We start from the raw sequence: 23,883 nt of genomic DNA, 5'->3' as shown, positions 1-23,883 counted from the left end.
TATATATATTAAATATCCTAAGAGATTAACAATCAATAACTGATCATAAAATAAGTTCCCAAGTGTGCCTCTCCCATGATCTTAATTATAGTACTGTGTTACTGAGCTGTGTTTGACCACATATAACTGGAACCTCAGAAAGCAAAAATCCTCAGATAAAGAGAGACTACTCTATTGCAAACTCTACACCAGTAAGGTGAGACATGGTGCAAAATAGTTTTACATCAGTGTCATGACAGTGCATTTTCTTCCCTTTCACGTGTATTTATTGTGTATGGAGGTCAGAGGTCAAGGTAGGACTTGTAGGACTCTGTTCTTTCCTTCCATCTTGTGGGTGCCAGGGATCAAACTCAGATCTTCAAGCATAGTAAAAAGCTGGACACCTTTATCCACTGAGCCATCTTGCCAGCCCAGGATACCTCTCTTTGCCTAGTAAAGACATTGTGTGTAAGTACCCAGTGCGCACTGTGCTTTGACATGTTCATACCACAGTAAACCAGAAAAGCTGTCCAACAGCTAAGCTTTGTCAAGAACCTGCTTGTAGCGAAGGGAGGCCTGTGGTCAGAGAGAACGCAACCTACCTCTCCCTTCAGCTCTGGTGTTAGCCCAGGACTCACACTTCTCTCCAGTGACAGAAGGCCATGCATCCCTGAGGTGCTGCCACCTTCTGGCTCTAAGAGAGAGGCGCCCTGTCTCCCTGAGTACATGAACTCTCTTCATCAGCTTCTGAGGCATTGGTTTCCATCCATTTTTGTGCCTGCTGTGAGAGATCACACCGTGAGTAATTACAAGGAAATGAAACGTCCCAGAATTCTGAGGGCTGACAAGATTCAAGACTGGGGCAAGCATCTGGCTGGGAGCTCCTTGCCTAGGCCTCTTCTCACAGGGGAAGGTGTAAGAGCAGAATCGATCCTGTGCAGAGGAGAGGAAGGAAAAGGAAGAAGCTAATCTCCTGGTTTTGAGAAACCCAACCGGATAACAAAATGGATACATTTAGTCACCCCAAGGGTGGCCTTATCCGCCCTCCACCACTCTTGCCTTTCCGAATCAGATTTGCAACACCTGAGCTCGCTCTGAGGAGACATTCTGACCACAGGACATCAGTGCCGCAGTGACTCTAGTGACGAGTGGTTCCTTCCATGTCATCCTCACCCTCATGGCTCGTCGTTTCCACCTTGGTCCTCACTGGATCCTCTGAGCATTCAGAAGGAAGGACATAGAACCGAGTGAAATGACCATCTACAAGAAAATGATTGAATCAGTTATTCCCCAGCCCATGCTGGGGAATATTATACGACAAATGGTTTAAAGCTAAGTCTATACGTGTTCACACACTGATGTTCCGCCTTCCTGGGTGCCAGGGATTTAACTAGACTTACTCATCAAATGCCTTGACATTCTGGTCTGCCTCACAGGCAAAGGCCCATAATTTACGCTTTGCTGCTTCTGTGTTTTGAACTCATGACTCTGAAAGAGCTTGCAGCTCCTCCTAAACTTTGGTCTCCCCTGGCTCTGGATTCTTCCTCAGACACTGTTCTGAGATTCTTCCTGTTAGGAAAGGGCTTTCAACAGCTTTATTCCTGCTATTATTGTTTCAAACTTCTTCTCTTTTTGTAGCATAGCCAAGGATCGTTAGTTAATCCAATAGATCCCAACAATATTAGCTGTTCTCATTCACTGGTCAATTTTCCAAAGACTCCCATATGTTTCCGATTAGCCTGCTTAACTTTTTTCTAAATACTTTTTAAATGTCCAATTAGACAGCAGAATAAATCTCTTGCACTTAAAGCTCAAGTTTCAGAAAGGAAAATAAAGTGATACCTGCCCACTGACGGCTGTAATAGTATCTTTGGCATCCTCGGCACCGATTCGGAAGCTATTTCTTTTATCATACAATGTGCTGATACCAAGGAGCTTTATCTAAGAGTCACTTTAGGCACCAGCTTCTTTCTTTGATCTTGTGTTTCTGCTGAGATCCAAAGAGCTTCAAACTGTTTCCTTAGATAAATCAATAATATTTAATCCAATCAGAAAATACAAGCTCAGAGACTCTGAAGCCAAGCATTATAGATTCTCTCTAAATACGTGCAATGAACTTTTCTTTTGGCAGATGCAAGTATTGGCACTATGATGAAAACCTGCTTACTTCAAGCGTTGTCATTGTCTTCCATAATGAAGGATGGTCAACCCTCATGAGGACAGTCCACAGTGTAATCAAAAGGACACCAAGGAAGTATTTAGCAGAAATTGTGTTAATTGATGACTTCAGCAATAAAGGTAATGGCTATAGACTTTACATCTTCACTAAAGAAATAAGTCGTTCATAAGTAACACATTAAAATGTGCTATCAAAATAAGTTTTTAAAATGAAAGGTAGCTACTGATACGTTACTGTATTGTCACTGTGCTGAGCACTGTATATGAATCATTTTGTTTAATCCTAGCAATAACCTTTAAAATACTATAATTATCTGTTTTATACAGGAGACTCAGAGAACCCATGTGACTTACCACAAGCTCAGAGGCAGTAATTAACTGTAAGATCCAAATGCATGAGTTCAAGATTTTCTTCTGATGCTGTACCAGTTCTGTGGGGCTCACCTTTCACAAAAATTGAGTTCTAGGGATAGCTTACTGAGAGACTGAAGAACAGAATCGTGTCTATTTTGCGCTGTCACTCAAAGCTCCAGCTGTAGCTTTCAAACTGAAACCCACGGACCTACTGCCTTCATTTTGCACTTGGACAGTGATGCACATACTGACTCGGTCCTGAAAATGCAAGTGTATTTGTAACTTTCCTGGTTGCTGTGACAAAATACCACAAACAGCTTACGGGGAAAGGGCGGGTATTTTGGCTCACGGTTTGAGGGCTCATTGAGTACACGTCAGGAGAACGGAGGGGCATAAATGCCAAAGCTCAGTTCATGTTCTTCTTTTCTTCAGGGAAGGACACAAGTCTGTCTGTGTGATGGTGGCTAGCTCCTTCCTGCCAAGTCATCCCGTTAACCATCTGACTGGTCATGCTGGGCCACCTTCTAAGAGCACATCTTCTACAGCTCATTGTATTCTCTAACTGATTTAAAATATTAAATAAAAATAAGTTATGAGTCAAGGGAGGCATGCGTGGGGACTCTGGTACCCCAGGCTAGCCTTGAGTTCTTTGTGTATCAGGCATAGCCTTACATTCTTGAGTTCCTGACCTTCCTGCCTGTATTTCCCAGGCACTGTAACCACAGGCTGGCACTCGGCTCAGTCCTCGTTCCTCTAAAGGAGACCATTACAGTATTTAGGCAAGTGTTAGGTCATCTTGGTTCAACTTGGACAGAGAAGGATCAAGTAGCAATTTTCTAGAAATTTTAACTTTTTTTTTTTAAAGAGTTATTTATTTATCATATGTAAGTACACAGTAGCTGTCTTCAGACACACCAGAAGAGGGCATCAGATCTCATTACGGATGTCTGTGAGCCACCATGTGGTTGCTGGGATTTGAACTCGGGACCTCCAGAAGAGAAGTCAGTGCTCTTAACTACTGAGCCATCTCTACAGCCCAAAATTTTAACTTTTTAAAGCTAATTTTGAGTAATTTCTCTCAATACTTTATTGTAAACTAAATATATATTTTCAATTACAAAAATGTAGAATTAATGCTCTGGCCCCAGATACTAAGTCAACATATAGTTGAAAATGGAGTGTTGCTGTTTCAATGCAAATCTGCACATTTATTTATTTCTTTAGCTGATCACAAAGCAATTGAAGTTTTTGAACTGACTGAAATGCTCAATTAATAACAGGGTACTTATATTTTGGCAAACAAGCTTTCCAGTTTTTCTGCATAAGGCATGAGTACCAAATCCAATGTTAGGGTTGAAGATAGAACCTAAGAACCATGAAAATACCTTTCAGAATAGCTTTATACAGCTTCCTTCTAAGTCTGGACAAACGTTTGCTGCTTCTGATGTAACTAGAATCTTGATCTGTGCACATATGCCAGCACTAGAAAAAATAAAATTATGACTTATTTCCTCCCCCTCATTTCCTGCAGCTGATAACTGTAATTACTAATCATTTTAATTGCTCTAGACATATATCTTTAATTTTTAAGCTCAATTAAATATATTTATTAGCTTGGATATCTTATCTTGTTTGCAGTTTTCTATGACAAATGCTTTTACCAAAACTATTTATTTTCCTGCAAAACCAGCATTTGAAAATAAACTTTAGCAGGCTGCACAGGTGGCTTGGTGGTCAAGAGCACCAGCTGCTCTTGCAAAGGAACGGGGTTTGATTCCCACACCTGCATTGATAACTCCAGTCCCAGGTGAACCTGCACCTCCTCTGGCCTCCAGGGACACAGAACACACGTGGTGCCCTCACACACATGGAGACATGCAAACACTCCTACACGTAAAATAATAAATAATAAATAAACGAAATATGCCTTCGAGCGACACTGTCGACACTATCAGCAGTAATTGTTAAGTGTATGAAAAATTTTCAAAAATCCAAATCTGCAAAACTACTTTCTGAACTCATCTGTGTTGGTATTGATGGTAGACATTTTATTATTAATATTTTAAAACATCATTATAAAAAGAATATAGCTTGTCCCCCCCCCCCAAAAAAAGGAACAGAACCCAAGGCTTGGGCTGTTTGTGCCTCTGACTTCCCCTTGCTGTCTATCTGACTTCCCCTTGCTGCCTGTCTGACTGACTTCCCCTTGCTGTCTGTCTGTCTGACTTCCCCTTGCTGTCTGTCTGTCTGACTTCCCCTTGCTGTCTATCTGACTTCCCCTTGCTGCCTGTCTGACTGACTTCCCTTTGCTGTCTGTGTGTCTGACTTCCCCTTGCTTGCTGTCTGTCTGACTTCCCCTTGCTGTCTGTCTGACTTCCCCTTGCTGTCTGTCTGTCTGACTTCCCCTTGCTGTCTGTCTGGGCTTCTCATGCTGCAGTTCTCTGTGGCTCCAAGTCTCACACTCAGGCAGGATCTCCATACCTCACAGTAGGCAGAAACTTTCAGATTCCCCTGGAACACAAGTCCAGAAGGTTTGTAAGTAGAGTTTTCTAATTTCAAGACATTGAGATCTGTTGCTACTAGCTTCAGAAAAATTGTAGTCTTTGCTTAATAAGGCTCAAATAAAAATTTGGCTTGTACTTTGCCACAATAGATTTAGAAAAGTAAACCTTGGAGTTGGTTTTCTTTTTTAGAGACGAAACATAAAACCTCTTAAAGGGTCTAACCACTCTTCATAACCGCTAGGCTTCTGGTAATGACAGCATTCTCATTTAGCAAGATCTGGGGCCTTTAAATGGAGCAGGCTCCTCCCCACTCCTGTGCATCTTCCACTGAGACCAAGGTGCCTTCAGGTGAAGAGCCCTAGGTGCTTAGAGGTCTGCAGCAGCCAAGGGGTTTTAGGTCCTACCTTAAAGTCTACAGCAGCCAACTGTTACCTTAGTAGTCGTCAGCATCCAAGGGTCTTAGCATGCAAGGGTTTTCTCGGTCCTACCTTAGAGATCTGCAGCAGCCCGGGGTCTTCCTGGTCCCACTGGACCAGGGGCAGTCTCTGCTTCCTGGCTGATGGGCCCACAGCAGCCTCAGCTGTGTGCTGGCTCCACAGCGATGGACAAGAGAGAAGACGAGGAATACGAATGAGCTCTTAATGCTTTGCTCACAAGTGACCTGTGACCTTTCCAGCCAAGCCTGCGCCACCAACAGTCACAAACCCAGCCTGACAAGTGTGGGCTGTAATAAGGCAATATTTACCTAAAACGTGGCAAAGGTATGTTTGAGTCCTAAACACAGTCGACTGCAGTGTGAGGTTGCAGAGAAGCCATTTGTCTTGACTGAGAGTCTAAATTTGAAAAGTGGGTCACTCCCTTCTGTACATTGAGATGTATTTAAGGGTTGTGTTGAAGCAGCACGTCCCAAAGGCAGCCCTGATGGAATCAGAAAGACTTTAGAGAAGAATAGCGAGGGACTGCACCAAGCTTTGGAACAAAGGAAAGAGGAGAGCATTTACACTTTAAAAGAAAGACACAACTAATTTTGAAAGGGAAAAGTCACCAAACATTTTATCAGGAAAATACAATTAAACTTGAAATGGTTTTGTTAAGACTCTTTAAAAGTTGCTGCCAAAATATGTATGTATGTGTCTTCATTCTGAAAAGCCACATGAACGGGCGTTTTTGTTGGGGTAAACTCCCTGGTGCTCTTACGCACACCTGTATTAGTGCTTCGTAGGTCTGGAGAGGATCAAGAACTGAGGGCCGGGGGAGAGAGAGAGAGAGAGCAAGAGAGCGAGAGAGAGAGAGAGAGAGAGAGAGAGAGAGAGGTTAAGAGACTGGCCAGTCTTCAGAGGACTGCAGATTGATCCCCAGCACCCACACGGCTCCAGTCCTAAGGGATAAGGTGCTGTCTTCCAGTCTCCTCCGTGAACCAGGCTCACAAGGGGTACACAGTCATACGTGCAAAGTAAACACCACACACATACAATTTTAAAACAACTTTTTTAAGAGTTCAGGTCGACCGAGCCCAAGACTCTGCATGAACTTCTGGAGCGCGTTGGCCTGGAGGAACACACGGCCACCCTGCTGCTCAATGGCTACCAGACACTGGAAGACTTCAAAGAGCTGCGGGAAACTCACCTCAATGAGCTGAACCTCATGGACCCACAGCACCAGGCCAAGCTGCTCACGGCTGCAGAGCTGCTGCTGGACTATGACACTGGCAGTGAAGAGGCCGAAGAGGGTGCTGAGAGCAGCCAGGAGCCCGTGGCGCACACAGTGTCAGAACCCAAGGTGGACATCCCACGTGACTCTGGCTGCTTCGAGGGCTCAGAGAGTGGGCGTGATGAGGCCAAGCCGGCGGGCGCAGAGGGGCAGCTGCAGGGTCTCTCCCTGGCCAGGGCACCTTGAAGTGAAGATGGCCTTTTGAGGCCGAGGCTGAGCCCTCGCTGCAGAGACTGCAGGGATGGGTGTGGCCCCCCATAATGGCTTAGGACCAGAGGACTGGTGCAGAATCTGGTCCAACTTTCCCAGGGAGACTTATCGCTGAGGGCCCTGCCAGGATGCTACAGGCTCAGATAGAGTGAGACTTCTTTCCACCAGTGACTGACAATATGGCCCCTCCTGATACCTCCCATTCTCTCACTGTGGCCATACAAGTGGGGCACCAAGGGACCTAGCCATGCCATGTGATCATAGCCCCCCAAAACTTCTGACCCTCATGCCACTGTCACGTTGCTTCTAAGAAGGACGCCAAAGACTACTCTTTAAGCCCTAGGGAAGCTTGCTCTTTCAAAGGATCTCAGGTGGATTGTAAGTGAGTTTGGAATTCCTTAAATGAGATTTGAAAGAAGCTTCACACCCGGTCTCCACTATCCTTCTCAGCATTTTAGAGGTCCGACCACTAAGTCTTGAACTATGTCTGTGCTTCTTTCGGCTTCAGCCTGGTCAGGATTCGAATGGGAAGTTATTGCGGGTCCCACCAGTTGATACTGTGTACCTTTAAATATTTGCTCTCCGGCTGCCCGCTACCCAGGACTCCATGGAATAGGCTTCTTGAAGAGGCTGTAAGGGACTAGGGTTTCCAGAGAAATAGCTCTTCCTTCTCAGCCATCTCTTACCTTCCTGTGTGGCCCAAACTGAGCTCCACCTTTTCCCAACTTCAAACAATGCCCATAGCTCATATAGTATGTGTCTCTACCTGTTTCTTGGCTCCTTCAAATGGGATTTCCCACAGGCTGATTGAAGATGGTGACACCTGGATTCCAACGACACACCTGCCTCCTGCAAGCCAGATGCGGGTGTGGAGCCAGGCTTGGTCATTTATGTGGATCTCCGGAAACAAAGGGAGCCCTTTGCTTGACGTTGGAGGTTCCATGGTACCTAGCATTGCTCTGCTAACGGTTTTGGTGTGCTAACTCCAAAGGATCAGGAGATTATCACAACTATTACTGGGGTACCCTTGTCTCCAATAACAAGAGCAGTCCTTCCTGAAGCAGGGTCAACTGTGCCCATCACAGGGAAGGCTACCTGCTTAGTAAGTGGGTATGCTTCTGATATACCACTAGCAGGAACTCTCATAACTTTCTGGTTTGGGCAAAGGAGTTGAATGTACATAAGGAGTAGCAGGGAGACAAAATGGTAGCAATAAATATAAACAGAGGGAAAAAAAAAGAGTTCAGGTTGAGTCTCAGCTACATAGTGAATTTGAGGCCAGCCTTGGCTATATGACATTCTATCTCAAAACAAACGCAGTAGAAAGCCTCCTAAAACAAGCAAACTATTAAATCTATGGTCCAGTCCAACATACCCATTTTAACTAGGTCTCAGCTAGATACAGCAATTTTTTTGGGGTGGGTTTTGTACCGATGAGCCAATTTTTTAACAATTTTAGGACAATTTCTGTATCCTCAGGAAGCATCTCAGCGGGATACAGGAGCTTATTCTAACTGGTGAGCCAATTTTCTGGGCTCACAATAATAAACAAAAGCTGTTATTTTACAGTGAGAAGCCAAGGTGCAAACTTTGCCAATTGGCCTGGTTTTCGTAATATAGAATTCCCTCTAAGTCACAAACATATATGTATATGTAATTACAATGATTATAATTTAATTATACACATACTTGTAATGCTAAGCTACAGACAAAAATGTGTCTTTTGATTGTTATGGGCTGGCTTGGTCGTTGGTCTTGATCACAGCAAGACAGCGATTCTCTCTACCTATTGTGGTTGGGAAAAGATTGCCCAGAAACAAAAATCTGAGTGGCCCATGCCTTGCACAGACTCCAGGGAAACTGCATGGCCTTATCAGTAGACTGCGTATCTTCAGAAATTCTGATCTTTTTTGCAACTGCAAAATATTATATATTTTTTCTTTTTAACTTTTAGACCTCACATTTTTAACTTTTAATATTCATTTAATGTTCACAAGGTTGCTTGCTAATGTTTTATGCTACCTGATCCCGCACAGATATATTAAGCTTAAAATTAACTTGTAATGCAGTTTCCCTTCCTTCTTTCTTTGGTGTGACGGCAGAAGACCAAACCCCGGACCTTGGGAATGCTTCTCACACAGGGTCTACCACTGAAGTGCACCTTCCCCCTTGCCCTCCATCTTAATTGATCTCACCTACGTGGTCTAACCTATGTACAATTAGTGACTGCACCGCACAGCTATTTATGGCTGCTGGTTTTTTACAGTATCAAGAAAATGTAATCCAATCTTCTTTTCTTGAGAGGAAGAAAGATGTTTCTATGTAACAGTCTATAATGTTGGTTGGAATTTTTTTTTTAATTCACAGAACACTTAAAAGAAAAGCTGGATGAGTACGTAAAGCTATGGAACGGCCTCGTGAAGGTGTTTCGAAATGAGAGAAGAGAGGGTTTGATTCAAGCTCGCAGCATCGGCGCGCAGAAGGCTAAACTGGGACAGGTAGGAAGTGTGCAGTAGTGTACTGTGTACAAAGTCAACACTTCCATTTTAGTAATGGAGAGATCAGATACAGTTTGGAATTATCCTTTGGGTTTTTTTTTTTTTAATTGAAATGAGAATGTTGGTTTGAATGGACAACTTATATGTCAAAATTGACGGAAGTGCTAACTCGAATTAGCATCTAATTTTAAAATGTGTGTGATATTTGCTGTAGCGTGTGTGAGTAATTTTTCACCCTGCCTCTTTTTTTTTTTTTTTTAAGGTTTTGATATATCTTGATGCCCACTGTGAGGTCGCAGTTAACTGGTATGCACCGCTTGTAGCTCCCATATCTAAGGACAGGTAACGTCACCTTGCTTTTTTTTTTTCCTTTCCTAGTTGAAAAGTAAAACCTTGTTCTAGACGGACAAACACTATTCTCTGTGATCCCGCTCTGTATAGTTTGCCAGATGCTGCGTGAGAAGAGTTTTCCTTGCACTCTCCGTTTCCTGGGTGGAGCTAGGTGGATGCTTTGGGCTGATTTACACCTAACCAGCCTGTATTGGGAAGAAGCTAGGTGTCCCCTTGCAGAGCTGTCTCCGTAGTCTGTTGAGATTCTAACACTAATTGTCCCCTCTAAACTGGAGAAATGCTCTGAAGACTTGACACTAAGCCTTTGGGTTCCCAACAGCTTTGAAATGATTTTATTAGATGGTAAAGGACCAGCTGTTCCTCGGGTCAACTCTCTGGGTTCCTATGGAAACTTCAGGGTTTAGAAATAGGCAGCTGTGTCATGGAGAGATCGCCATTAAGTTTACAGAACCATCTAAAACATCATCAGTTCCTAACTCTTTCCAGTCCCTGCATCTTCCCCAGAATCCTGACTGTTTCAGAATCTAGGCAAATGCAGCATATTCTTGTGGCGAATGGCACGGGCCAGATAAAGAACTTGGGAGACTTTGTCTTCAGGTTTAAGGTGGAGGAAGGCCCATCATAAACACTGTACACGTGCCGTCTGGCCTCCTCCCCACGTCGGCCCTGCCAGGGAGACACAATTAGCTGTACTTTAAGAAACAGCACCAAGGCTTAGGAGAGTAAACGCACCACAAATCTAGTAGTTAATCAACTGGCACACAGGTCTCTGGGCTTCTTTACATTTCAACATTTATTTTAAATTGTGAAAAGCACGTGGCAAGACGGAAGATACCTGACCAGGTAGCCAGGTCCCTGTCTCCAGGGCAATGCAGAAGTCTATTCAGAAGCGAGAAGGTGGCTTCCCACGGGTTCCAGTGGGAAGCCCGTGCATCACGTGGTGGCCCTCCTGTGAGTTTCTGTCAGGAGAGAAGTAAGCTATCTTCTCGAATCCCTTTCCGTCTTACCAAGGCTCTAGGCCCCAGGAATTATTTTTCTTTGTGAGCTCCATTTTGAGAAGCCTGTTCTCAGTCCCTTCTGATATGATGAGCAGTGACCAAGGGCGTTGCAACAGCAGCTCGGCATCCAGCTGCGAAATCAGTGCCAGCATTTTTCTAAACCCAATGCAAAGGAAGTGTTTTTTTTTTTTTTTAAATCCTTCCAGTTCTTAGCTCATTCCTTCAGTTCCTCGATAGATACTGAAGCACCTTTCTTGCTTTTTTTTTTTTTTAAGTAAAACACAACACACAACTTGAGGTTTAGTTTTATTCAAGTAGCTTGTTTTAAGGGAGGAAAGAAAATTAAGTCAAAGCAAGAAAGATGTGTTCATAATAACTACTTTCAAAGGCTCAGAAAGGAACAGAGTGCTGGAAGACACTGCTGAGACCGTGCTGTCAGAGGAGGTGTATACAGAAAGACTTTTTCTAATAGGGGACACAGAGCGAGCGAGACAGGTGGAGAACTCTTGTAAACGTTACCGAGCTGCTGTGAGGTAGCTGCCAGTAACGCCGCAGTAAAAAGAAGGACGCTTGTAATAATCTCCGTGGCATGGCTCTGCCCCAGGCGTTTGTTTAGGCAGCCAGGATAAACCCCCTCCATTCTGCCCTGCCACCTAAGCAGGCTTGGCTTTCCCGAGGCCTTATTTTACTCTATGCCCCCAATAGTATCTAATTAAACAATCGTTTCCTAATGCAGAACAAAGCCAAGTCACATGGAGCCCGTGTAGCTAGGCGTGGTGAACTAGTCAGTCTGGGGTTCTTAAATGCGTTCTCATTTTCTGTAAATATTTCAGAGCTACATGTACTGTGCCTCTAATAGATTACATAGACGGGAATGATTATTCCATTGAACCCCAGCAAGGTGGGGATGAAGATGGTTTTGCCAGAGGGGCCTGGGACTGGAGTATGCTATGGAAACGTATTCCACTAAGCCACAAGGAAAAGGCCAAAAGAAAACATAAAACTGAACCTTATCGGTAAAGATTACTACTTTACTTTTTTTTTTTTATGTTGAATGTTTACCTAAGTCCTCTTTTTTTCCTTCCCTATGAACTCGTATAACTATGTGGGTCCATACATGTGTTTGCATTTGATCTTGCTGCATCATCAAAACAACACAGAACCATTTGCACTGTGCCGATTATAGATGTCATAAACGGCAACACATACGAAATTGTACCCCAAGGGGGTGGTGATGAAGATGGGTATGCCCGAGGAGCGTGGGATTGGAGCATGCTCTGGAAACGGGTGCCTCTGACCTCTCGAGAGAAGAGACTGAGAAAGACAAAAACTGAGCCGTATCGGTAATCACTAAGTCACTTACCCCCCTCCCCTTTCTCCGGTTGCTGCTAACCTACTAACCCCTCTTGCCATGCTAAAACCTCGCTGTAAGAACTGGAGCTGTCAGGATCTGTCTCAGATCCTGAAAGAGCTTTGACTCCTTGCAGCCTCTGAGCTTTGATGAATTCACATTGGCTCCTGGAATAGCTTTCTTCCTGAACGCAAGCTCCACTAATGTGAATCATACTCTTTCATTCGGGAAAAAGGAATCTGAGAGGAGTGATTACTTTGAAGCCTAAGCAGGAAAGGGAGGGAACAACCCTTTCCTGCTGCCCTCGGAGACCAAACGGCAGAGTGGATTCTGTAAATTCAAAACATGTAAACTGCGGGCAGCTCCAGACTTGCAATTGGCCTCTGGAAGTCTTGGGTGCATCGGGGAAGGACACACCAACAAGAGATTGTTGGCTTCTCCCGTTTTTTTCTTAATGCTAAAGCTCTGATACTAATTTTGTATCAGTTCAATGCGACAAAACCACAACTTTAGAAAATGTTGGATTGAATCCTTTGTTGCTTGGTTCTCAAAAGGATGCTTGATTGACAGAAAGCTCCATCCCCAAGTCAGCTTGTGGCTCTGCACGAAGAATGATTGACTTTACGATCTCCTTTTGATCTTTTAATTGAAACATTTTACAGTCTTTCAAAAGATGGCCCCCAAATGAAATGTGTAGGAGTGTAGCCCATGTCCATAATGTGTATACTGTTTGTCTCTCTGTGTGTTATGTGTTCCTCTCCCATGGTCCTGCTTCCAATCTCTCTATCCTTGTCACAATGCTCAGAGTGTCAGAACACATTTGGGGCAGCGCTTCCGTGTGGTGGATTTGGGTGTGTTGTGATCAGGGCACTGAGTGGCAAACATGAAGAAACTACCAGACTTCAGGCTTTTCCTGGGCGTCTTCCAAATTTCCATTCAAAACCTCAAGGTTCAGAATAATCCAGGAACCTGTTGCTGCCCCACTAAGGCTCACGGGTCACCTAGGAGACAAAGATGCTAACCTTGGTTTGTCCCTCAGTTCTGTAAAAAGGCATAAACTTAGGGAAACTCAAGAGGAGTCTCTTTAATCAGCTTCCATGTGAGCATGTGAAAGCCACCTGTCTTAGTCAGGGTTTCCATTCCTGCACAAACATCATGACCAAGAAGCAACTTGGGGAGGAAAGGGTTTACTGAGCTTACACTTCCACACTGCTGTTCATCACTAAAGGACGTCAGGACTGGAATTCAAGCAGGTCAGGAAGCAGGAGCTGATGCAGAGGCCATGGAGGGATGTTTCTTACTGGCTTGCTTCCCCTGGCTTGCTCAGCCTGCTTTCTTATAGAACCCAAGACTACCAGCCCAGGGATGGCACCACCCACAAGGGCCCCCCCCCCTTTGATCACTAATTGAGAAAATGCCCCACAGTTGGATCTCATGGAAGCACTTCCCCAACTGAAACTCTTTTCTCTGTGATAACTCCAGCCCATGTCAAGTTGACACATGAAACCAGCCAGTGCACCACCCCTGCGAGTTAGGACTGAGATGAACAGGAATATGTTTGAAGAGCAAAAAGCACGAGCGTAATGAAATAATGTTCAATGTCAGCTAAGCAAACACATCTCGGAGGTAGAACCAGAGCGTACTGGCCTAGTGGTTTATGCAGCGTTGATGGGCTTTTCCGTCAGTGCTAAAAATATTAACCCGGCTCATTGTCTGCTCGACATGGGTTTGTTGACTGCTTACTAAGCACCAGTCACTATTTTAGGGGAGAAATGGCCCTTTCAAAATATAAATAACTAAATATGTTCCCGTGGAATTTATACTACAGTGAGTGGTACACAGATTGCACACACACACATCTTTTCAAGGTAGCATCAGTGGGACCCAGTGATAGACAGACACTAGTGTGAACAAGGAGTGAGGAATTCTAACAGTATCCAGTTCCCACAGCTTACAAATCATAATGCATTAATCATTGCTTCGTGCTGAGAAGGAATGCCTAGAATATGGTGACACTCTGCTGTCATTTGTTCAATAGTGGGAGTGACGTGACCCTAAAATGTTATACAGCTTTTTCTCCTTCTCCTAAAATGTTCCAGACTTAAGATCTATACAAGGAAGCCTATGGGGCGCCCCTTTGCACCCCCACCTCCTGCTACAGTGCAGGCTGGTGCCTCGCGTCCTGGTCCTTAGGTCGTTCCTGTGCTCCATTTGCAAACTCTGAATGAACCAGACTGTTCAACAGTGATTTACACCGTTATCTGGCAAGGCCTTGAGCTATAAAATTTAGAAATGACAGATTCCTTCCATAGTGTATAGTTTCATTCATCCCAGAATGACTCACAAATCACTGAGGGAGACGTCAGCAGACAATGTCCATATGTGTTTTGGGGAGAGAAAGAGAAATTTTTATCTTAATGACAAAGAATTGTTTAAATCAACAAAAGAACCAAGGCACCCTCTACTGGCGAAGCACTGTAGCAGTCTATAGGCCTGCTGTGTGGTGAATTCGCACAGATTGTGAGCACATTCTTTCGTGAAGGATTTATAGTTTCTTAATGTTTGGCCATCAGCCTCGCCTCCTCTGTGCATTCCTGTGCTGTATTCCCAAAGGCTGTCTGTCTGTTAGCGAAGGGATACTGGGGCTTTGTTTGTAATCGTCATCACACACAGTGTCCTTCCCTCAGGTCTCCAGCGATGGCGGGTGGACTATTTGCCATTGAGAGGGACTTCTTCTTCGAACTGGGTCTCTATGATCCTGGTCTCCAGATTTGGGGTGGTGAAAACTTTGAAATCTCATACAAGGTAACATTTCGCTCAAACAGATGCTCTTTTCTAACTAATTTGGGGGGGGGAGTATTTGTTTATTTGGGAGAGGGGGATCTGTGTCTCTGCCACACTGGCTGCCCTGGACCTCTCTATGCAGACCAGGCTGTCCTTGAACTCACCAAGATCCATCTGCCTTTGCCTCCTAAGTGCTGGGACTAAAGGCATGTGCCACCATCCCCTGCTTCTTGTTTACTACTCGGTATCCAACTTTTCTCACTTTCAAATAAAGCTAATTTGTTTGTTTGTTTGTTTGGTTGGTTGGTTGGTTGGTTGGTTAGTTGGTTGGTTGGTTGGTTGGTTGGTCGGTCGGTTTTAAAGACAAGGTTTCTCTATGTGGTCCTGATCGTCCTAGAACCCTCTTTGTAGACCAGGCTGATGTTGTACTTGAGATCTGCCTGCCTCTGCCTCCCGAGTGTTGAGATTAAGGGAGTGGGACACCAAGGCCAGCTGGTTGGGTTTTTTTTTTTTTTCTTGTTTGTTTCTAGAAAAAAAATACATGAGTTTCTCTAAATTACTAGGAATGCCTCAATCAAACATAGCTCTTAGGATAAATAAAGTGATTCATTGTCTACGGAGCTCAGCCCGGAATTATGACCCACAAGCTTCAGAAACGGAAGTGGTGTCTCTCCCGCTCCCAGGCTGTTCACTGGAGCCTTGGTAGCTCTTTAGAGGGGCTGCATGTTGACCGTCTGCTGACATAGGCATCCTTACCTGCTCTAGAGCATGGCGGTAGACAGCGTCACGGTGACTGGCCTCCTCCCGATGCAGTGGAGGTGCCGTCCTGCTCGGTCCAGCTCTACCGTGGTCCTGCCCCATTTTCAGAGATGCGGGAGGGGAGGAGATTACAGTTTTTTGGATATTCATTCCTTTTTGTCTTAAAAATCCTGTGTTTCAGTGTCGTGAGGGTTAAGCTGGGGACAACTAATACTTTCTGTCAAAGAACTTAAAGTTGTCAAAAAAAAAAAACCCTTATAGATCAGAAATATCTGTAAATTTATAATGTAGAGAATTATTTTAAAAAAAAAGGCAGAGGCATTCAGTTGATGGTTGAAGAAAATGCCACCACAATCGAGGTAGACGTGGAGGTGGAACTAAGTTGTGTGGTTTCCACAAGCAGTGCCCCAGCCTGCGGGGCTAAGAGGCCAAGACCAACTTTGTTCAAGGCCCCCCAAAACTGTATCTTCTCAGGGAACTTATACAGGCAGGGGAATTCTTCACGTATCCCAGGCATTCTGCCAAGGTGAATCTCTGGCAGCTGTAAAATGGTTTCTTCTGGGAGGGCACAGTGACCATTGACCACCCGATCTCTCCAAGGTCTGTAGCTGAGGAGGAGAAGTCAAAACCTAAGCCTATCTTTAAAATGAACTCTAGACATAAAGTAAGGTCAGTTCAGCTCCTGGCAAGCAGAGATAAGTGGAGGAGAGCAGGCAGGCCTCCTAAGTGCATAGAACAAGGGAAGGGGCGAGGGTCTGTGTGTGGAGAGCAAGTGAGGGAGCTGTTAGGTGGGGTCGGAGCGTGATCAGGGAAGCCACTAAAGACAGCGTGGGCCAGTGCAGTTAGAGCCGTGATAGAGAGATTCCCTGAGCCCTTGGTTTGATAAGCAGAAGGCAGCCAATGAAGACGCTAAGCAAGGGGAGAGATAGCAGGACCCAAAGCTCAGTAATCTCCAGCTATAAATAAGGATACAATCAAGTAGAGAGGAGCTCAAGGTTATGAAGCCAGTTAGGAGGTGATTACAGTAATCACCCAGGTAGGAAATAGATTAGCATCAGAAACGACAGGTATTTAGGATTGAGGGTTTACATTATTTTAAGGATATATGGAGAAAGGGCTCCTTCTCGTTGTTTCTAGCGTTCTAACGTGATTGATTGTTTTAGAATTCAATGTGGACATTACCTCTAATTTAAAGTTTACAGGACAAGCTTTCCATTACTTATTTTTGCATTTCCGGTCGTGCTCACAATATGCGTTCTTCCTTGACAGATCTGGCAGTGCGGTGGCAAATTGTTATTTGTGCCTTGTTCTCGAGTTGGTCACATCTACCGTCTTGAGGGCTGGCAAGGAAACCCTCCGCCCCTTTACGTTGGCTCTTCTCCGACTCTTAAGGTGAGGTGGTGCTGTTTTTTTTTAAAGAAGAGAAGGGGAGGGAGTAAAATGATGGCCACTGGGTAACTCTCCCATGCAGCCATGTTGGGTCTTCACCGCAAGCCAAGGCTAGGCTTACTGGTGCAATATCTTATTGTTCATTAATGTCATTCATATTAGCCCTGCTCCTTTTCAGTTATGTTTTGACAAGGATCGAAAGTATATATGCTGTATAACAATATTTGCTACACATGCATTGTGAAGTGGTTAAAATACACCTAGTTTACAGACTACATATTGCCTTGTTCTACCCAACGCCTTGTTATTAGCTGTAGTAACGAATGGACAGGATATCTCCACAACTTGCTTCTCCTGTGGTAGAAATTGTGTGTCTTTTTCCCAAACATGTCCTCTGTGGCCTTTCCACTCCTATCCTCTGGTACCCACCATTCCGCTGTGTTTCTGTACACTGGCTTCTTTTATATCCTTCCCGTGAGTGAGCACACACGTTTCTCTTTCACTTACTATAACATCCTGTGTGTTGTTGCAGATGACAGACTTTCCTTTTTTCGTGCATTCTGTTGTGCATAACACATTTTCCTTATCCATTCATCAGCTGGCAGACACCTAGGTTGATTTCAAATATTGGTCATTATAAGGAATGCTTGAAAATTCTGCACAGTTCAGACATCCCATTGGTGGACTGAATCCTTGTCTTTAAGGCATGTACACTGTACTGAGGTTACTGGACCACAGAGTTTTACCTCTTTTAGTTTTGGAAGTTCTCACTAATCCTGTCCAAACTTGCAAGTTAAATGTTTGTCGGTGATATCCATTGTTTTTGTTGGTCAGTAGCTGCCCTTCGTCTGTGTCAACCACCTGTGGAAGGCATACAGTTAGTTTGCAGTTATAATAAAATGATTCTGTTATAGTCATGGGAAGACTGGCAGAGTCGCCTGAGGAGCAATTTTTTTAATGATGGTTTCGAGGATGAAATTTTTCCCTCTCTGTGTTCGTGGTTCTAATATAAAGGCAGGAGATGAGAAGAAACCCCATTGTCTAAACAGACTCTCAAAAACCCCGTCTGGGTTTCACGTTCTTCATCCGTTATCAGAATAAGAGTGCATATCTTAGAATCTATCATCTTCCAGCTCAGCAATGTCTGCTTTTATGTACGATACTTTTTAATGAATCTACATACATGATACATGATAATTTTATACTCGGAACATAACATATTAGTGTTACTTATCTCTCTTATTTTCATTGATTAACTGCCACATCCTGAGTCATGAGTTCACTGTAGTTTGTTTGTGTTCTATACATCCAAAGTGGGCGGTTTTTGCCTTTACAGTTATTTCTGCGTCTCATAATGACTACAATCTTCTGTGTCCACAGAATTATGTTAGAGTCGTTGAGGTCTGGTGGGATGAATATAAAGACTACTTCTATGCGAGCCGTCCTGAGTCCAAGGCGCTGCCCTACGGGGATATATCTGAGCTGAAGAAATTTCGAGAGGATCACAACTGCAAAAGTTTCAAGTGGTTTATGGAAGAAATCGCTTATGACATCACTGCCCACTACCCTTTGCCACCCAAAAATGTCGACTGGGGGGAAGTAAGTAGCAGATGGTATTTAGATAGACAAAGGTGCGCAGTCGGGGTCAGTGTTTGAAAGAAGGCAGAGAAAGATGGGAAGGCATTCATGACAGCAGAGAAGGCTTGCAGAAATGTTTGGCTAAACCCGCAGTGAGAGCATAGTCTCTCTTGTACCAAATCATCAGAGTTGCTCTGGTGACGACGAGGCCATTTCCCCCTCCCCGCCTTTTCACGTGTGACTGTCAGTGAATTGTCCCCCATTTCCTCCTCTCCAGCACCCACCATGTCCGTCTGTCGTTCTGCCTCCTTTTCTTTCCAGTTTCACTTACTACTCTCGTCTCGGAGATCATAAATACTAAAGATCATTTCTCTGTTCTTCTGCATCAAAGCCACTCACTCAGGTCTGCCATGTTTCCGTGGGCTCTCACAACGCCCGCCCACCTCCCACTACACAGGGCACTGACGCAGCACTTGTCAAATGAATCGGGCAGTGGTGATAAAATGAGGCAGAGGCATTGGTCTGTGCGGTCATTTCCTATTTCTTCTGACTTGCTTCTGTGGCACCAATACTGACTGTGCTCACGCTTGTGCCTTATGCCGCCACATGCGGCTGCCCCACAGATAATTGAGCAGGCTATCCGCGTTCAGGATCGTGTGCCTTTGTTAATTTGTGCATCCAGCAAATATTGATTAAGGCCCTGGTATCTACCAGTCATTGATCTGGGGCACAAATACAGCCCCCTTTCTTCAAAGAATGTTTATGCTGTTCAGGGTGTGGAGGGGGGAGGGGAGCAAAGAACAAGACAAGATGGTAACAGCTACAAAGGAATGAAAGTGAGGTACCATCCTGAGGAGGTCGGGATGGTAGGGATGACTTTTCTGAAGATACGACATTAAATCTGAAACCTGGATGATAAAGCCCTAAGCCAGTCAGAGAGCCAAGAAAGAGTATTACAAACAGAAAATGGTGACTTCACAGATAGGAAATGGCACTCGTTACTTTTCTGTTGCTGTGGTAAAATAACATGACTAAGGAAATTCGTGAAAGAGTTTATTTGGGTTTATGGTTCTAAAGGCTCAGAGTCCATCCAAATAGGCAAAATGCAGGAATGGCAGCGAGCATGGCGACTGGAATAGCAAGCTGGGAGTTCACGTCCTAAACTGTAAGCACAACGCAGAGAAGCACAACGCTGGGAATGCTGAGTCTTTCGACTCTCAGAACTCACTCTGTATGTGGTACTTCCTCCAATAAAGCCACACCCCTTAAGCCTCTCCAAACAGTGCCACCCACTGGGGACAGGGTGCAAATACACCCACTGGGGACAGAGTGCCTATGGGGAATGTTCTCATTCAAAGCACCACAAAATCCATCGCACATTTGAGAAACAGAGTAGAAGAAATTTGGAGAGGTGGAATGGAAGGTGTGGGCCTGGGGGGGTTGGGCAGGCAGCCTTCGTCCTAAGGATGGCCAGAGAGACCCATGAAAGATTTAAAACAGAAAGGCAGCGAGATTTCATTTATGTTCGGTTTTAATCACCTGCTGGGAGTGTGTAGGATAGAAATAAGGATGGGTGGGGTAGTTCTAGTGAAAGTGATGGTGGCTTAGAAGGGAGAGGATAAGGCATGGCTAAGGCAAACACCGAGTCACAGATGTTGTCCTGAGAATGTAGGCGCGGTGTAGGGAAGACTGGTGTGTGAACGAGGAGGGCTGGGATGCTTTCGTTTTTTATTTGAGTAGCTGATGGGGCAGCTGAGGTGGGCGCATGGTAGGCGGTTCACACATGCAGGATGCCTTCTAGACCACCGCGTGCATCTGTCAGCTCCTGTTGGTTGAAGATCATGTGCTGAACCCCAGAAAAGAGGCTTCTCCAGAGATCAACATCTGGAGACCGTTAGCATCTAGTACAGTGGCGCTACAGCCATATAGCGAGAAACAGAGACAGAGAAGAGAGGACTGAGCCCATTCCTAAGAGCCGCGGCGTTTGAGTCCGGGAATAAAAAGAGAAACACCTAGGACTCTACGACTGCTCGTTGACTTCCTGTTTTAGTGCCTGTTTCTTTCCTCGGCACTCTGACTTCATCTCTCCTGTTCAGAAAACCATCTAGTAACCGGCTGAGAAAAGTGAATCTGGCCAGTCCAGACCAGACTTAGTTATGACTTCATCTCCCAGAAGCCCTCTGTGTGAAAGGAAGGAATTCTCCTTTGACCTCAGCCTATCCCCTGGCGCACTCTAGCTCTCCCTCTCTCTCTCTCTCTCTCTCTCTCTCTCTCTCTCTCTCTCTCTCTCTCTCTCTCTCTCTCTCTTCTCCCCCCCCCCCGCCTCCCTCCCTCTCCCTAGGCAAATGCATTCAGCCATATTCTTGACGACTTGAATATTATTTCAAACTCAACCCACCTCAAGCTGAACGCCTTTTCTCCCTCTCCAGCCCATCTTGGCTCATTGCTCACAGCAAACACTCAGGAGTCTTCCCCGAGTCTCCTTCCCTCACACTTGCATCCGTTTCAGAAGCTAGAGCCCTTCCCTGCCTCGACTAAGTCCCCATCACCTCTCAACCCAAACTAACTTGCTCTTACTGGCTGCCGGTTCTAAACACTAGAAACAATCAGAGGCTTTGGAAATGCAAAGCACGTCATGTCTCCTGTCTTTAAGACAGAGGGGCCACCACCCCAGTTGTTTGGGTGAAGGCAGAGCCCTTTCTGGCGACCTCGAGACCCAACTTCCTCTCTCACCTCACCTGCTCCTGCTTGCCTCAACCTACTTCAATACTCTTCCTCTTCCTCCTTCCTCCTTCCTCCTCCTCCCCCTCCTCCTCCTCTCCCTCTCCTCTTCCTCTTCCCGCTCCCCTCCTCCTACTCCTCCTCTCCGTCTCCTCCTCCTCCCCTTCCTGCCCCCCTCCTCCTCCTACTCCTCCTCTCCCTCTCCTCCTCCTCCCCTTCCTGCTCCCCTCCTCCTACTGCTACTCCTCTCCCTCCCCTCCTCCTTCTCCCACTTCCTGCCTCTGCTGTTCCTCTACCCAGAATGCTTTCCTTTGGGCACCTGCGGGCACAGCTAACTTCCATGTCTTTCAAGTTTTTCCTCCTTTGTCCTTGATGCGATCAATCTGCCCTAGAACACCCTCCTCAGCTCCCTAGCCCCTTCCTTAATGTTCTTGCTTTTCTCTGCTGTGGCCTGTGTTTCTTGCATGATAGATACCTCGTTAGCTTCTTTTCTGCCTTTCTGTTGCTGTGAGCTATGCGTGCACTGGAGCATATACATAGATATATAAATATCTAGATCTATAGACACAGAGATGTAGACACAGCGTGCCTGCCACATGGGAGGCACCCACTTAGTACTGCACGGACAAAAGCACGCGCATTCAGGAATGGATGAATGAAGGAATGAACGAATGAATGAGGGCTTTCCCTCCTTTCCCCCTCTCTGCCCCAGTTATCTTCAGAGGGATTTGTCCACATCCTGGTATCTACCCCTTACTTCCTTTCCATTCATCTGCTGAACATTCCGGAATAAACTCCTATTTAAAAGATGTCCCCCGACATTCTGAGCTTCCCCGGGCAGTGTGGAGACTTGTTTCATCTGCACATTCATCTGCTCTGCTGACCACACACCCGTTCGTCACCACGTTGTGACGTCTGGAGGACTGAGACCTGCTCATCTCCATGGACTCTAAAGCTCGTATCGTCGTCCTCAGTATCCACAGAACCAAGCGCTATATCTAGACAGTACGGGGACCTGTAATTGAGATGAAGATAGAATCCCTCTACTTGTGGTTCTTTTAGCACAGCACTGCACTCCAAACATGAATGGATGGCCATTTGCTTTTGCCTCCATTTAACCACTCCACCGTAGCTAGAGGAGAGCCACACTGTGTGCTGCACACTGTGTGCTGTTATCCTTGTACTGAGAGATCTTGAGGCCACTACCCCAGAAGTGTTGCCCGGACGGTGAGAGGACTCAGAAAGCAAGGTCTATCCTGTCTGCAGAGCTGGTGTCTGTCCCGCCTCCCCCCCTCCACCCCATACTTACAGAGCTCTCCCCTGTTTGCTTCTCAGTCACGTGGACGCTCCAGTCCTGAAGCGTTTCTTAGGGTAGCTTGCATTCTGCTGCGTCTGCTGTTTTCTAGCACAGAGTGGGCTAGTGCCCCTGGGTGGAGTGAGCTCATTTCAGTGTTGACTTCAGATCATGGCTTTAAAGATGACGATGCCGCTGAAACATAACTTACAGGTTGGCGACACCTGTAAGTCACAGCCTGGCACCACAACAGCCGTGCAGTCTGTGCACTCTGTGGGACGTGTACATTGAACCTGAGAGGCTCGCACGTGCGTGCTGATTTATTGTAACCGAACTGTTTCCTGTGTGTTGGTTCCCTTCGTCCTTTAGATCCGAGGCCTCGAGACTGCATACTGTATCGATAGCATGGGGAAAACGAACGGAGGCTTTGTGGAGCTGGGACCCTGTCACAGGATGGGCGGGAATCAGGTGAGTCACCCCTCTTCAGGGTTGGTCGGCATGGAGAGCCACCAGACTCGCTGATCACGGACAGACAGTTTAGTTTCGGGTTTTGTTTTGGTTTGCTTGTTTATTTTGTTTTTAAGATCTATCCATCCATCACGTATAGTATTCTGCCGACATATATTCCTGCATACCAGAAGAGGGCGCCAAGACTTTGTTACAGATGGTTGTGAGCCACCATGTGGTTGTTGGGAATTGAACTCAGGACCTCTGGAAAAGCAGTCAGTGCTCTCGACCGCTGAGCCATCGTCTCTCTGGCCCTTAGTTTGGTTTTTAATTTATTAATTTTGACTTGATAAAACATGTTCAGTAAAAGCGGACTGCTAAAACACTTCACTTAAGTAGGGAAATAAAGACATGTCTGCACACAGGTGATAAGCGTATATTCCAATGGGAACATATACTAATGATGGCTGAGTAAGCTTAGCCTCTAAAGTTTTGCAAATGTGGTTTAGTAAGTGGCATTGGTTTACTTCTGATACTAGGTATTTTATACGTATTCTCTGGTTTCCCTATGTAGGTATTTTCATGTCTAATTTCAGTTGTGAAAAACTATTAGGCTTACTTCTAGTTTTTAATTTTCTTGTTGTTGGTACATGATAAATATGTGTTAATTACCCATTCTGTGTATTAGAGGCTTAAAGAATTAATGTAATTAATGTGTCCATAGAGGTCTTCACTAATTTCAGAAGGATAGTTCTTGTCTACAGAGTAATGGTCCAAC

General features: G+C 45.2%; 1 protein-coding gene across 2 annotated transcripts in view; it reads left to right on the top strand.

The window, feature by feature from the left end:
• Positions 1 to 23,883, top strand: part of Galnt7 (polypeptide N-acetylgalactosaminyltransferase 7) — a 126,497-nt gene that overhangs the window by 98,004 nt on the left and 4,610 nt on the right. Inside the window, exons 3-10 of one of the 2 annotated variants that reach the window (XM_052162831.1) lie at positions 2,111 to 2,277; positions 9,303 to 9,433; positions 9,696 to 9,775; positions 11,943 to 12,125; positions 14,821 to 14,938; positions 16,946 to 17,068; positions 18,446 to 18,664; positions 23,028 to 23,126. In XM_052162831.1, the coding sequence (XP_052018791.1) occupies positions 2,111 to 2,277; positions 9,303 to 9,433; positions 9,696 to 9,775; positions 11,943 to 12,125; positions 14,821 to 14,938; positions 16,946 to 17,068; positions 18,446 to 18,664; positions 23,028 to 23,126 (1,120 nt within the window). Of the gene's footprint in view, positions 1 to 2,110; positions 2,278 to 9,302; positions 9,434 to 9,695; positions 9,776 to 11,615; positions 11,799 to 11,942; positions 12,126 to 14,820; positions 14,939 to 16,945; positions 17,069 to 18,445; positions 18,665 to 23,027; positions 23,127 to 23,883 lie in introns of both variants that reach the window. The other variant, XM_052162832.1, reaches the window with a different exon arrangement.

This window comes from Apodemus sylvaticus, chromosome 18 (assembly GCF_947179515.1).
Source record: "Apodemus sylvaticus chromosome 18, mApoSyl1.1, whole genome shotgun sequence".
Classification (NCBI taxonomy): domain Eukaryota; kingdom Metazoa; phylum Chordata; class Mammalia; order Rodentia; family Muridae; genus Apodemus; species Apodemus sylvaticus.
This window is presented reverse-complemented; position numbering and strand designations above follow the sequence as displayed.